This window comes from Petromyzon marinus, chromosome 74, assembly GCF_048934315.1.
Source record: "Petromyzon marinus isolate PM22_M1 ecotype Great Lakes invasive population chromosome 74, UKy_Petmar_22M1.pri1.0, whole genome shotgun sequence".
Taxonomy (NCBI): domain Eukaryota; kingdom Metazoa; phylum Chordata; class Hyperoartia; order Petromyzontiformes; family Petromyzontidae; genus Petromyzon; species Petromyzon marinus.
Window position 1 is genome coordinate 10,636,455 of NC_133740.1, and position 17,166 is coordinate 10,653,620.

Below are 17,166 nucleotides of genomic sequence, written 5' to 3' on the forward strand. Positions count from 1 at the left end.
ACACAGAGACCCACAGACTCACCACAGAGACCCATAGACTCATCACACAGAGACCCACAGACTCACCACAGAGACCCACAGACTCACCACAGAGACCCATAGACTCATCACACAGAGACCCACAGACTCACCACAGAGACCCACAGACTCACCACAGAGACCCATAGACTCATCACACAGATACCCACAGACTCACCACAGAGACCCATAGACTCATCACACAGATACCCACAGACTCCCCACACAGAGACCCACAGACTCATCACACAGATACCCACAGACTCACCACAGAGACCCATAGACTCATCACACAGAGACCCACAGACTCACCACAGAGACCCACAGACTCATGACACAGAGACCCACAGACTCACCACAGAGACCCACAGACTCATCACACAGATGCCCACAGACTCACCACAGAGACCCACAGACTCATCACACAGAGACCCACAGACTCACCACAGAGACCCACAGACTCATCACACAGATGCCCACAGACTCACCACAGAGACCCACAGACTCATCACACAGATACCCACAGACTCACTACAGAGACCCATAGACTCATCACACAGATACCCACAGACTTACCACACAGAGACCCACAGACTCATCACACAGATACCCACAGACTTACCACACAGAGACCCACAAACTCATCACACAGATACCCACAGACTTACCACACAGAGACCCACAGACTCATCACACAGATACCCACAGACTTACCACACAGAGACCCACAAACTCATCACACAGATACCCACAGACTCATCACAGAGACCCACAGACTCATCACACAGATACCCACAGACTTACCACACAGAGACCCACAGGCTCACCACACAGAGACCGACAGACTCACCACACAGACACCCACAGATTCACCACAGAGACCCACAGACTCATCACACAGAGACCCACAGACTCACCACACAGAGACCCACAGACTCACCACACAGAGACCCACCGACTCACCACACAGAGACCCACCGACTCATCACACAGAGACCCATAGACTCACCACAGAGACCCACAGACTCACCACACAGAGACCCACAGACTCATCACACAGAGACCCACAGACTCACCACACAGACACCCACAGATTCACCACAGAGACCCACAGACTCATCACACAGAGACCTATAGACTCACGACACAGAGACCCACAGACTCATCACACAGATACCCATAGACTCACCACACAGAGGCCCACAGACTCACCACACAGAGACCCACAGACTCATCACAAAGAAACCCACAGACTCACCACACAGAGAGACCCACAGACTCACCACACAGGAGACCCACAGACTTACCACACAGAAACCCACAGACTCACCACACAGGAGTCCCACAGACTCACCACACAGGAGACCCACAGACTCACCACACAGAAACCCACAGACTCACCACACAGGAGTCCCACAGACTCACCACACAGGAGACCCACAGACTCACCACACAGAAACCCACAGACTTACCACACAGGAGACCCACAGACTTACCACACAGAAACCCACAGACTTACCACACAGAGACCCACAGACTCACCACACAGGTGTCCCACAGACTCACCACACAGGAGACCCACAGACTCACCACACAGAGACCCACAGACTTACCACACAGAGACCCACCGACTCATCACACAGAAACCCACAGACTCACCATACAGAGAGACCCACAGACTCATCACACAGAGACCCATAGACTCATCACACATAGACCCACAGACTCACCACAGAGACCCATAGACTCATCACACAGAGACCCACAGACTCACCACACAGAGACCCACAGACTCACCACACAGAGACCCACAGACTCATCACACAGGAGACCCACGGACTTACCACACAGAGACCCACCGACTCATCACACAGAGACCCACAGACTCATCACACAGAAACCCACAGACTCACCACACAGAGAGCCCCACAGACTTACCACACAGAGACCCACCGACTCATCACACAGAAACCCACAGACTCACCACACAGAGAGACCCATAGACTCATCACACAGAGACCCACAGACTCACCACACAGAGACCCACAGACTCACCACACAGAGAGACCCATAGACTCATCACACAGAGACCCACAGACTCACCACACAGAGACCCACAGACTCATCACACAGAGACCCATAGACTCACCACAGAGACCCATAGACTCACCACAGAGACCCACAGACTCATCACACAGAGACCCACAGACTCACCACAGAGACCCACAGACTCATCACACAGAGACCCACAGACTCACCACACAGAGATCTATAGACTCATCACACAGAGACCCACAGACTCATCACAAAGAAACCCACAGACTCACCACACAGAGACCCACAGACTCACCACACAGAGACACCCACAGACGCACCACACAGAGAAATACAGACTCACCACACAGAGACCCACAGACTCACACACAGAGACCCACAGACTCACCACACAGAGACCCAGAAACTCACCACACAGAGAGACCCACCGACTCACCACACAGAGACCTACAGACTCACCACACAGAGAGACCCACAGACTCACCACACAGAGACCTATAGACTCATCACACAGAGACCGACAGACTCACCACAGAGACCCACAGACTCATCACACAGAGACCCACAGACTCACCACAGAGACCCACAGACTCATCACACAGAGACCCACAGACTCACCACAGAGACCCACAGACTCATCACACAGAGACCCACAGACTCACCACAGAGACCCACAGACTCATCACACAGAGACCCACAGACTCACCACACAGAGACCCACAGACTCACCACAGAGACCCACAGACTCATCACACAGAGACCCACAGACTCACCACACAGAGACCCACCGACTCATCACACAGAGACCCACAGACTCATCACACAGAGACCCACAGACTCACCACAGAGACCCACAGACTCATCACACAGATACCCACAGACTCATCACACAGAGACCCACAGACTCACCACAGAGACCCACAGACTCACCACAGAGACCCACAGACTCATCACACAGATACCCACAGACTCATCACACAGAGACCCACAGACTCACCACAGAGACCCACAGACTCACCACAGAGACCCACAGACTCATCACACAGATACCCACAGACTCATCACACAGAGACCCACAGACTCACCACAGAGACCCACAGACTCACCACAGAGACCCACAGACTCATCACACAGAGACCCACAGACTCACCACACAGAGACCCACAGACTCACCACACAGAGAGACCCATAGACTCATCACACAGAGACCCACAGACTCACCACACAGAGACCCACAGACTCATCACACAGAGACCCATAGACTCACCACAGAGACCCATAGACTCATCACACAGAGACCCAAAGACTCACCACACAGAGACCCATAGACTCACCACAGAGACCCATAGACTCACCACAGAGACCCATAGACTCATCACACAGAGACCCAAAGACTCACCACACAGAGACCCATAGACTCACCACAGAGACCCATAGACTCATCACACAGAGACCCACAGACTCACCACACAGAGACCCACAGACTCATCACACAGAAACCCACAGACTCACCACACAGGAGACCCACAGACTCACCACAAAGACCCACCGACTCATCACACAGATACCCACAGACTCATCACACAGATACCCACAGTGGTTGTTGTGGTGGTGGTGGTGAGCGTGGCCCCAGCTCTGTGGCTCCACAGCGCCCCACAGTGTTAACGATTTAGTGTACACACTGTGTTTAGTGTACACCAGGGGTCGGGAACCTTTTTGACTAAGAGAGCCATGAAAGCAAAAAATTTGGAAATTTATTTCAGTGAGAGCCATATAATATATTTTAAAAGTGAATTCAACTAAATGTCAGTATAATAAGCCTCTGAATGTATTCTTTTAAATAATGTTGTTATAACACTCACCATTAATGCGACTTCTGGTGCTGCATGGATTTGCTGATGTCTTTGTAGTCGGGTTGGTACTTGGTGAGGTTAAGCTTCATGCAAGCGTTGAGGCTTTCATCCGTTAAACGTGATCGTAGGTTGGACTTGATGTTTTTAAGATGTGAGAATGACTGCTCACATGCATACGTAGATCCAAACATGGTCAATACAGCAATACTCACACGCTGCAGTGTGTGGTATGTGACAGGAAGCGCGTTCCAAGTTTTGAGAATCAGCTGGTCTTCGGGTTGGAGTTTTTTCATTTCTGTCCACATGTGCTTGCTCGCCAACTCCGCTTTCTGTCGTGTGATTCTTTCCAAATCTTCATTCAGTGACTTGAACTTATTCACCCACATGTCTGAGGCCTTCAGGTCAGCCACTTCTGCTTCAAAATCTCTGACGGAGACACCAGGGATGTAATTCAGGTCGGCTGTGTTCAGTGAACACTCGTTTGGATGGGTGATGAACTTAAAAAGACGAGTGTGCTCACGAAATTCTCCAAAGCGTGCTTTGAAGGACTGTAGAAGACTGGATGTGCAGCCAGCTAGCTGGTGGAGATCAAGGTTTTGAATGGGCTCACTTGCTGTGCATGCATCTTTAAATTGGCTCAGTTTTTCAAAATGTAGTAAACGACCTGTTTCAAGATCCGTGATGAAAAGCTCCAGCTTGTTTTCAAAAGCAAATACAGCTTGTTGAAGGGATAACACTGTATTTCCAATGCCTTGCATTTTCACGTTGAGCTGGTTCAGATGTTCAGTCAGATCTACGAGATAGTAAAACTTGAGGAGCCACTCGGTGTCGGCTAGCTCAGGATGCCCGACGCCTTTCATTTCAAGGAAAGTCCGGATTTCGTTCAGGCAAGCCGCAAAACGGCTAAGCACCTTCCCTCTTGACAACCAACGCACATTGCTGTGCAAAAGCAGACCAGGATAGTTATTTACAACTTCATCCAGCAGTGTTTTAAACTGGCGATCATTTAAGGCTCGGGCAACAATAAAGTTGATCACACGAATGACCAGCGACATCACTTCGCCAAACTGCCTGTCACACATCTGAGCACAAAGTGCCTCCTGGTGTATAATGCAATGGAAACTTAGGATGGGTCTATTTTCATGTTCACGGAGAAGCGCCACAAATCCTTTGTTTTTCCCCACCATACACGGAGCACCATCAGTACACACTGAGAGAAGTTTATCCATAGGTAGACTTTTTTCTTGAGCAAACTCCATGAAAGACTTGAATAAATCCTCACCTCTTGTGGACCCTTTTAATGGCAGAACAGCAAGACTTTCTTCGCGCAGTGTGTCACCAACAGCATATCTTGCAATCACGCTGAACTGCGACAAATGGCTCACGTCTGTTGACTCATCCAAAGCCAGAGAAAAGAACGGCGCTGCATTTATGTCCTTCACTTGCGTTTCCTCCACTTTGTTTGCCATCAGGATGGTACGATCATGAACAGTTCTTGCCGACAGAGGCATGTCTTGTATCCGTTTGATTATCTTGTCTTTGTTCGGAAGATCATCAAAAAGTTCATTGGCTACATCCAGCATGAACGTTTTAGCATACTCGCCATCTGTGAATGGTTTTCCGTTCCTCACTATTGCTAAAGAACCAGCAAAGCTAGCCGAATTATAGTCACCTTGCCGGGTCCATACGCGGAGTTGCTGCTGGCTAGCTTGCACCCTGCTCAGAAGCTCTTGGCACGCTTTCTTTCTGCTGTCTCCCGCAGGGTATTTTGATGCAAAGGTAGCGTGGCGCGTGTCGAAGTGCCGCTTTACATTCGACCGTTTCAACGATGTAATTTTGCCATTGCAAATTAGACACACCGCAGAACCCGCTCTCTCCACAAAGGCGAATTCTTCGGTCCATTCGTCCTGAAATGTACGATACTCGTCGTCTTTTTTTCTTTTCGCCATCTTCTTCGTCGAAGGGTTAGCTTTGAGCTAATGACCGAGCAGACGCAGTCTCAGACTGATTCAAAAGGGGGCGTTTACCTGTTTTACCCAGCAACGGCAAACGTAGGCCAGTATCATCCAATTAAAATAATGGACAATTGCTCCTGCAGCCCTGAACAGGACATGCGCAGTGAAAAATCGATGGATGGATTAAAACAAGTGAGAATATTTTGTTTTATCTGCGAGCCATATGCAATCATCAAAAGAGCCACATCTGGCTCGCGAGCCATAGGTTCCCGACCCCTGGTGTACACGGTGTGTCTAGTGTACACATAGTGTTTAGTGTACACAGTTTAGTGTACCCAGTTTAGTGTACACAGTGTGTCTAGTGTACACAGTTTAGTGTACACAGTTTAGTGTACACACTGTTTTTAGTGTACACAGTGTGTTTAGTGTACGCAGTGTGTTTAGTGTACACTGTTTAGTGTACACATTGTGTTTAGTGTACACTGTTTAGTGTACACACTGTGTTTAGTGTACACACTGTGTTTAGTGTACACTGTTTAGTGTACACACTGTGTTTAGTGTACACACTGTGTTTAGTGTACACACTGTGTTTAGTGTACACAATGTGTTTAGTGTACACAGTGTGTTTAGTGTACACACTGTGTTTAGTGTACACACTGTGTTTAGTGTACACAGTGTGTCTAGTGTACACAGTGTGTTAGTGTACACAGTATGTTTAGTGTACACAGTGTGTTTAGTGTACACACTGTGTTTAGTGTAAACAGTTTAGTGTACACAGTGTGTTTAGTGTACACTGTTTAGTGTACACAGTGTGTTTAGTGTACACAGTGTGTTTAGTGTACACAGTTTAGTGTACACAGTTTAGTGTACACAGTTTGTTTAGTGTACACAGTGTGTTTAGTGTACACTATGTGTTTAGTGTACACAGTTTAGTGTACACAGTTTAGTGTACACAGTTTAGTGAACACAGTTTGTTTAGTGTACACTGTGTTTAGTGTACACTATGTGTTTAGTGTACACTGTTTAGTGTACACAGTGTGTTTAGTGTACACAGTGTGTTTAGTGTACACAGTGTGTTAGTGTACACAGTTTTTCTAGTGTACAGAGTCTAGTGTACACAGTTTATTGTACACAGTTTAGTGTACACAGTGTGTTTAGTGTACACAGTGTGTTTAGTGTACACAGTTTAGTGTACACAGTGTGCTTAGTGTAAACAGTGTGTTTAGTGTACACAGTGTGTTTAGTGTACACAGTTTAGTGTACACAGTTTAGTGTACACAGTGTGTTTAGTGTACACAGTTTAGTGTACACACTGTGTTTAGTGTACACAGTGTGTTTACTGTACACAGTTTAGTGTACACAGTGTGTTAGTGTACACACTGTGTTTAGTGTACACTGTGTGTTTAGTGTACACAGTTTAGTGTACACAGTGTGTTTAGTGTACACAGTGTGTCTAGTGTACACAGTGTGTCTAGTGTACACAGTATGTTTAGTGTACACACTGTGTTTAGTGTACACAGTTTAGTGTACACAGTGTGTCTAGTGTACACAGTGTGTTTAGTGTACACAGTTTAGTGTACACAGTTTAGTGTACACAGTTTAGTGTACACAGTTTAGTGTACACAGTTTAGTGTACACAGTGTGTCTAGTGTACACAGTGTGTCTAGTGTGCACAGTTTAGTGTACACAGTGTGTCTAGTGTACATAGTGTGTTTAGTGTCCACAGTGTGTTTAGTGTACACTGTTTAGTGTACACAGTGTGTTTAGTGTACACAGTTTAGTGTACATAGTGTGTTTAGTGTACACAGTGTGTTTAGTGTACACAGTGTGTTAGTGTACACAGTGTGTCTAGTGTACACAGTTTAGTGTACACAGTGTGTTTAGTGTACAACAGTGTGTTTAGTGTACACAGTGTGTTTAGTGTACACAGTTTAGTGTACACAGTTTAGTGTACACAGTGTGTTTAGTGTACACAGTGTGTTTAGTGTACACACTGTGTTTAGTGTACACTGTGTTTAGTGTACACAGTGTGTTAGGGTACACAGTTTAGTGTACACAGTGTGTCTAGTGTACACACTGTGTTTAGTGTACACTGTGTTTAGTGTACACAGTGTGTTAGGGTACACAGTTTAGTGTACACAGTGTGTTTAGTGTACACAGTGTGTCTAGTGTACACAGTGTGTCAAGTGTACACAGTGTGTCAAGTGTACTCAGTTTAGTTTACTCAGTTTAGTGTACACAGCGTGTCTCGTGTACACAGTGTGTTTAGTGTACACAGTGTATTTAGTGTGTTTAGTGTACACAGTGTGTCTAGTGTACACAGTGTGTTTAGTGTACACAGTGTGTTTAGTGTACACAGTGTGCTTAGTGTACACAGTGTATTTAGTGTGTTTAGTGTACACTGTTTAGTGTACACAGTGTGTTTAGTGTATTCAGTGTATTCAATTTATTCATTGTATTTAGTGTATTTAATGTGTTCAATATATTCATTGTATTCAATACATTCAATGTGTTCAATGTATTCATTGTATTCAATACATTCAATGTGTTCAATGTATTCATTGTATTCAATACATTAAATGTGCTCAATGTATTCATTGTATTCAATACATTCAATGTGCTCAATGTATTCATTGTATTCAATACATTCAATGTGCTCAATGTATTCATTGTATTCAATAGATTCAATGTGTTCAATGTATTCATTGTATTCAATACATTCAATGTGCTCAATGTATTCATTGTATTTAATACATTCAATGTGCTCAATGTATTCATTGTATTCAATACATTCAATGTGCTCAATGTATTCATTGTATTAAATACATTCAATGTGTTCAATGTATTCATTGTATTAAATACATTCAATGTGTTCAATGTATTCATTGTATTAAATACATTCAATGTGTTCAATGTATTCATTGTATTCAATACATTCAATGTGTTCAATGTATTCATTGTATTCAATACATTCAATGTGCTCAATGTATTCATTGTATTCAAAACATTCAATGTGCTCAATGTATTCATTGTATTCAATACATTCAATGTGCTCAATGTATTCATTGTATTAAATACATTCAATGTGCTCAATGTATTCATTGTATTAAATACATTCAATGTGCTCAATGTATTCATTGTATTCAATACATTCAATGTGCTCAATGTATTCATTGTATTCAAAACATTCAATGTGCGCAATGTATTCATTGTATTCAATACATTCAATGTGTTCAATGTATTCATTACATTCAATGTGTTCAACGTATTCATTGTATTCAATACATTCAATGTGCTCAATGTATTCATTGTATTCAATACATTCAATGTGTTCAATGTATTCATTGTATTCAATACATTCAATGTGTTCAATGTATTCATTGTATTCAATACATTCAATGTGCTCAATGTATTCATTGTATTCAATACATTCAATGTGCTCAATGTATTCATTGTATTCAATACATTCAATGTGCTCAATGTATTCATTGTATTCAATACATTCAATGTGCTCAATGTATTCATTGTATTCAAAACATTCAATGTGCTCAATGTATTCATTGTATTCAATACATTCAATGTGCTCAATGTATTCATTGTATTCAATACATTCAATGTGCTCAATGTATTCATTGTATTAAATACATTCAATGTGCTCAATGTATTCATTGTATTAAATACATTCAATGTGCTCAATGTATTCATTGTATTCAATACATTCAATGTGCACAATGTATTCATTGTATTAAATACATTCAATGTGCTCAATGTATTCATTGTATTCAATACATTCAATGTGCTCAATGTATTCATTGTATTCAAAACATTCAATGTGCTCAATGTATTCATTGTATTCAATACATTCAATGTGCTCAATGTATTCATTGTATTAAATACATTCAATGTGCTCAATGTATTCATTGTATTAAATACATTCAATGTGCTCAATGTATTCATTGTATTCAATACATTCAATGTGCACAATGTATTCATTGTATTAAATACATTCAATGTGCTCAATGTATTCATTGTATTCAATACATTCAATGTATTCAATGTATTCATTGTATTCAATACATTCAATGTGTTCAATGTATTCATTGTATTCAAAACATTCAATGTGCTCAATGTATTCATTGTATTCAAAACATTCAATACATTCAATGTAATCATTGTATTCAATACATTCAATGTATTCATCGTATTAAATACATTCAATGTGTTCAATGACCGGCGCGTCCCTTCACAAGTACAATTCTAAAGCGAGACCTTCACGAAGCGCTCTGAACGCAACGTCCCAGACCTTGATAACAATGAGAGTTACGCAACAACAATGTGTGTGTGTGTACACGTGTGTGTACACGTGTGTGTACACGTGTGTGTATACACGTGTGTGTACACGTGTGTGTGTGTACATGTGTGTATACACGTGTGTGTGTGTGTGTACACGTGTGTGTGTGTACACGTGTGTGTGTATACACGTGTGTGTATACACGTGTGTGTACACGTGTGTGTGTGTACACGTGTGTATACACGTGTGTGTGTGTACGCGTGTGTGTACACGTGTGTGTACACGTGTGTGTGTACAGGTGTGTATACACATGTGTGTGTGTACACGTGTGTGTACACGTGTGTGTGTGTACACGTGTGTGTGCACACGTGTGTGTGCGTACGTGTGTGTGTGTACGTGTGTGTGTGTACGTGTGTAGGTATGTGTCTGTGTGTACGTGGTAGTGTAGCGGTTAGCGCTACGCTGCGCTTCGAACCCGGCGACCCGGGTTCGATTCCCGCTCACGGCCAACACCACCACCAGTGACGATTATCTGAACCGGTCCCGGGCCTCCCCTAGGTCGGCTCAGCCTCAAACGAGTACCTGGTGCGACGTGTAAAACATCGTCACTCGGCTACGCGGGCCATCTTTGTGCGGCCTCCATCACCAGCAGTGGCTCGAGTAGGCCCAGTAGCAATCGAGATATATTACCGTGGTCGTTGGTGGCTTTACCGCAAGACCAAATTATTCTAAATTCCTGCAGTCACGAACGCTTTTAGGTCGTAGCAAGGGGTGGGAAAAACGTCCGGCCCGCGGGCCCAAGGGGGTGGGGAAAAAACCCCCCAATTTTTTTTTGTTTTTGCCCGACAGATCGGGGTTATTGGGTTTTTAATGGGATTAAACCCGCATTTTGCCGATGTAAAACCTGTTCTAGATTTCGAAGCTTTCGTGACTGCAAGGATCCAAATGGCCCATGTCAGAAAAAAAGGTTCCCAAACCCCTTGTACGTGGAGGGTCACGGCCTCGCCAGATGCTTTACCGGTGGCCCAACAACAGGGTGCAGAGCGACCACGGGTTGGGATGAAGTGAAGCCAATCGTGTGGGACCTCCCACGCCAGAATCGTGAGAATATTGTAATTATTGTAATACCCTTTCTGGCCATGATAAAACGGGCGTGGTGTGTGTTAAGATGTTCAAACAACCGAACGGAAAACGTTTTTTTTGCAAGGGATCCTGTAACTGCATTAACAACATTTACTTGTGGCGAACACGCAAACAGAAACAGGCTCACTAGTAGTAGTAGTAGAAGATGATGATGACGACGATGATGGATTGTCGTTGAAACTGATTGGTCCACACCGCAGACAACGCCGAAAGGCGAAGACAGCACCAGGACAATGCCACTCGCAGAAGCATTGAGGGCTCGGGGTGAGCAGCTACATAATGGGAGCTCCCTTGCCAGAATCAAAATATCAGAGTAGGTGTCACCATATTCTTGGTTCTTTCGGTAAAGTCACCACGTAGAAGGGAAACAATACAATAAATAAAAATATGTAAAACAATGAAATTCTCACGACGTTTCACCATATTCTGGGTTCTTTTGGTAAAGTCACCACGTAGAAGGGAAACAATAAAATAAATAAAAATATAAAAAACAATAAAATTCTCACGACGTTTCGACTGCAACACAAGAAGCAATCATCATCAGGTGTGAAACCCACAGCAAATATTCTTGCTGTGAAAACCACAGCCAATTTTCTTGCTGTGGGTTTCACACCTGATGATGATTGCTTGTGTTGCAGTCGAAACGTCGTGAGAATTGTATTGTTTTTTTAAATATTTTGTATTATTTTATTGTTTCCCTTCTACGTGGTGGTGACTTTACCGAAAGAACCAAGAATGTGAATCACTGCAGTCACGAAAGCTTTAAATCAACATTTAAAATAGGTTTTGATTGAAAGCTTTCGTGACTGCAGTAATTCATATTCTTAGTTCTTTCGGTAAAGTCACGTTGAAGGGAAACAATAAAATAATAAAATATATATAAAACAAATAAAAATTCTCACGACCGTTTGTGTTATGGTCGAAACGTCGTGAGAATTTTTATTGTTTTATATATTTTTTTATTATTTTATTGTTTCCCTTCAACGTGACTTTACCGAAAGAACTAAGGATATTTAAATAGGTGTTAACCTTTCCGGAAATAGAATAACAATTTAAAGCTTTCGTGACTGCAAGGATTCATCTTCTTTGGTTCTTTCGGTAAAGTCACGTAGAATGATAATAAAATAATAAATTGATAAAATAAAATAACACAATAATATTCTCACGACGTTTCGGCCACAACACAAGCGGCCTTCATCAGGTGAAGGGACGAGACTGTCTGGTAGGACAGCGCTGGAGTGAAAGAGCCACGTTCAGATCACGGCCTTTAAGCTGTGTGAGAGGAAACAAAGCACCTTGACAAAGGAATTAGCATATAATTTAGCATTGAAATGGCTGAATGATTAGCTTGTGACTGGTCACAGAAATAGTTATGTTAAAAGTTAAAGCATACACATCCGCAGAGGCACCCCTTGATAATGGAATTAGCATAGAATTTAGCATTGAAATAGCTAAGTTAAAGCATACACATCCGCAAAGGCACCCCTTGACAATGGAATTAGCATAGAATTTAGCATTGAAATAGCTGAGTGATTAGCTTGTAACTGCTCACAGAAATAGCTACGTTAAAGTCAGAGCATACACATTCACCGAGGCACTTAGTACAAATCAAACAGGAGAATTTAGCATTGAAATAACTAGGCGAATTTAGCATTGAAATAACTGAGTGATTAGCTAGTGACTGGTCACAGAAATGACTATGTTGAAGTCAAGGCCTACACATCTGAGCTATTCACAGTACTATATAGTGAACCAATAAAAAACTAAAATATAAATTACCTTAATGTTATCAATAAACTCTATATTCTCCAATCAGCTAAGCTACCAACAATAAGTCGTTATATATCACAATGCTATATGGCGAAAAAATGGGTGGATTCTTACCCTCAACTTTAGCACCACGGATAGCTACGGGCCCCGTTCAGACGGACGAGTTCGTCCATGGTCGGAACAGAGGAGGGGGAGAGAGACAGCTGCGAGGCGCTATTATACTCCATGTTGTAAACCATACCATTAACCGTGGTGTGAGAGGTATTAAGAGTCAATGCTGGCGAAAGAGCTGCGGTCTGAAGGTCATCGTAAAAATACAATTAATTAAGAACAGAAATGATTTAAAACATCTTTCCAGTGGTTACTAAGCCAGAATCCATCTTCTCGGTTGAAATTGTCTCTGTGCTTGTATATGTGAATGGCCTCATGAACGAATCTCTCATGGTAGCCGGTTGGTTTGCAAAGAACCTCCGTCTTGGAGAAGTCAATGTCATGTGAGCCCACTGAATTATAACAGTGATCTGCCACGGCAGAGGAGTTCGTCCTACCGTGTTTCAAGTCTGCTTTATGTTCACGGATGCGGTCCGAAACGTCGTGAGAATATTATTGTGTTATTTTATTATTTTATTCTCATTCTACGTGACTTTACCGAAAGAACCAAAGAAGATGAATCATTGCAGTCACGAAAGCTTTAAATCGAAATGTTTAATTTTAATTTATTATTTGTATTCTTTTTAGTTTTTTGTTTTCCATCTACGCGACTTTACCGAAAGAACCAACAAAATGAATTCCCGCAGCCACGAAAGTTTTCAGTCGAAATTATACCACTATAATAATGCAGTTTCAACGACAATGCATCATCATATATTATCAGAGTGCTGTTTTTTTTGTTTGCATTCTGACCACGAGCATTGCGGTGAACGCAGTCACATAAATCCTCGTTAAAAAAAGGTTTCAGTTTTGTTGCTGGAAAAAAGGGGAAAAACCCCTATTATTATATTTTTGTACTGGCAAAGGAGGTCCAATGACGTAGATCCTTTACCCCGAGCCCTCATTACTTTGATAGTGGCATTGTCTTTGAGCTGGGTGACGCCTTTTGACGTCATCTGGTCTAGCACCAATTGAGACGAGGCTCTAAAGAAAGCCGTCTCTGGTGTGGACCAATCAGTTTCAAGGATAATGCATCATCATATATTATCAGGGTGCTGTTTTTTTTGTTTGCATTTTGACTGCAAGTATTGTGGTGAATGCAGTTACATGAATCCCCTATATTATTATTATTCATGGTTTTTTGGTAAAGTCGCCACGTAGAAGGGAAACAATAAAATAATAAAAATATAAAACAATAAAATTCTCACGACGTTTCGACCGCAACACAAGCAATCATCATCAGGTGTGAAACGCACAACATAATTATTTTGATTTAAAGCTTTCGTGACTGCAGGGATTCATATTCTTGGTTCTTTCGGTAAAGTCACGTAGAAGGGAAACAATACAAATATAAAACAATAAAATTCTCACGACGTTTCGACTGCAACACAAGCAATCATCATCAGGTGTGAAACGCACAGCATAATTGTTGTTTATTTTAGCTGAGCTATATAGGTTTGGTTTATCAGAAGCGATTTGGCCAAACATATGATGAGTCCATCCACGTGGATTATTTTTCATTATTATTTACCACGCTTTTCATTTAACTCACTCTGTTTGTATCCTCAACTCTCTCTCTCTCTCTGTTGTTGTAGTATCCTCAAATCTTGTAACTCAATTTTAACACACTTCCCAATGTGGTATCGACTGCAAACTCGGTATACTTATGTCACACTGATGACAATACTATATTGTATCATAAAAAAATGATATATATAAAAAATTCAAGCAATCTTTTGTACAGGTAAAACCTTGGATCGCGAGCATAATTCGTTCTGGAAACGTCTTTGTAATCCAAAGCACTCGTATATCAAAGCACTCGTATACATCAGTTGTGATCACGTGACGTTTGGCAGTACAAAGCGTGTACACGTACTACTACTACTCGTACTGCAAGACCCTCGCTCGTTTATCAAATTAAATTTTATTTAAAAATTTAGCTCGTCTTGCAAAACACTCGCATACCAACTTATTTGATTCTTTCGGTAAGGTCACGTAGAATGAGAATAAAATAATAAAATAACACAATAAAATTCTCACGACGTTTCGGTCACAACGCAAGCGGCCGTCTTCAGGTGAAAGGTACAGACCTTCCACTTCAGCGCTGGTCTATACCTTTCTGTACCTTTCACCTGAAGACGGCCGCTTGCGTTGTGGCCGAAACGTCGTGAGAATTTTATCGTGTTATTTTATTATTTTATTCTCATTCTACGTGGTGACCTTAACGAAAGAACCAAAGAAGATGAATCCTTGCAGTCACGAAAGCTTTAAATCGAAATTTACTCGCAGACCAAGTTACTCGCAATCCAAGGTTTTTTCCTTTGTAAATGTTTCGGCCTGGGTCTTCATTGTCCACGCTCAACTCACGTTGGCTGCAATTGGCAACGGGGCCCCCTTACGTTATGGCCAAGCTTCGGGGCCACTGCCTGGAGTCGTGGAGTTCTGCCGTTACCAGTACGGTACATTTCATTATAACGTTGTTGTTTTTTTTTAAAGTTGTTTTTAAATATAACTTTTTTTTATTATCACGTGAAAATTCAAGGTTGCTTACAATTTAACACTCACGTGGTGCCTTGCACCGTTGCCACCTTTGTGCCACTATTCTCTGCTCTGTTTAACACGTTAGGCTTTCGCGACCAATATTATTCATAATAAAGGTTTTTTTGGGTTAGATCGCGTTTATTTATAAATGTGTCGTAACCCTCCACCACCCGACACGGCCAATCAGCAAAAAAAAAGTGTCACGTTGACAAAAGACAAATAATTCACTACTTCAGCCCACCGGTGTGTTGAAGAGTTAATCCACATTTACAGTTTGAGTACTAAACTGTAAATGTGGATACTCAAACTGTAAATGTGGATTAACTCTTCAACACACTGGTGGGCTGAAGTAGTGAATTATTTGTCTTTTGTCAACGTGACACTTTTTTTTGCTGATTGGCCGTGTCGGGTGGTGGAGGGTTACGACACATTTATAAATAAACGCGATCTAACCCAAAAACCTTTATTATTCTCTGCTCTACTGACACCGCTAGTGGAGTCTAGGCGACACAACAACAACAACAACAGGAGACGAGTGCTGTTGTATTTACTGCGGGGCTCCCCCTGGTGCCAATTGTCTCTGCCCCTCCAGACGTCCTCGGCGCTCCCGTGCGCGTGGACGCGGGCACGTGCACGCGCGTCCCGTGCGCGCGCCCGGCGCAGAGCGGTCACGCGCACGGCTCCTCCTCCTCGTCCTCGTCCACCTCCTCCTCCTCCTCCTCGTCCACCTCCTCGATCCTGGAGCGACTGTGGGAGCGTCTGGTGAGCGTGTGTGTGTGTGGGTTGGCAGTGCCACTTCTTCAAATGGGTTCGCGCGATGCTGCGACTTGGACACCACGCCGCTCGGGAGAGACAAAGGCGGCCGGGCGTGGTGGTGGTTGCTGACCACACCACCCCCTCTGTGTGTGCCGCAGTGCCGGCAGACTTCATAGGGCGCTGCTGCTACTCGCTAACAGCACTTGCCCCAACAGCCTGTTAGAGGCTACACGGGGGATCTTTGTCTGTGTATGTATGTGAAGTGCTAGCTAACAGCACTTGCCCCTACAGCCTGTTAGAGGCTACACGGGGGATCTTTGTCTGTGTCTGTGTGAGCTGCTCGCTAACAGCACTTGCCCCTACAGCTTGTTAGAGGCTACACGGGGGATCTTTGTCTTTGTGCGAGTTGCTGCTACTCGCTACCAACAGCACTTGCCCCAGCAGTCTGTTAGAGGCTACACGGGGGATCTTTGTCTTTGTTGTACTGAAGAGCCCAGTTTGGTTTCTTGACAAATTTAAGTGGGGGTGGCGGGACCCCCACGCCGGGTGGTGATGATGATGATGGTGGTGATGATGGTGGTGATGATGGTGGTGATGGTGATGATGGTGGTGGTGGTGGTGATGATGGTGATGA

General features: G+C 43.2%; 2 protein-coding genes across 2 annotated transcripts in view; one reads left to right on the plus strand and one right to left on the minus strand.

Annotated features, from left to right (window-relative positions):
• Positions 1 to 17,166, minus strand: part of LOC116958217 (uncharacterized) — a 153,699-nt gene that overhangs the window by 128,501 nt on the left and 8,032 nt on the right. The window lies entirely within an intron of this gene.
• The window catches only part of LOC116958219 (uncharacterized), a 58,217-nt gene that overhangs the window by 21,713 nt on the left and 19,338 nt on the right, over positions 1 to 17,166 (plus strand). The window contains exon 3 of the mRNA XM_032980742.2: positions 16,369 to 16,538. Within this exon, the coding sequence (XP_032836633.1) occupies positions 16,369 to 16,538 (170 nt within the window). The remainder of the gene's footprint in view (positions 1 to 16,368; positions 16,539 to 17,166) is intronic.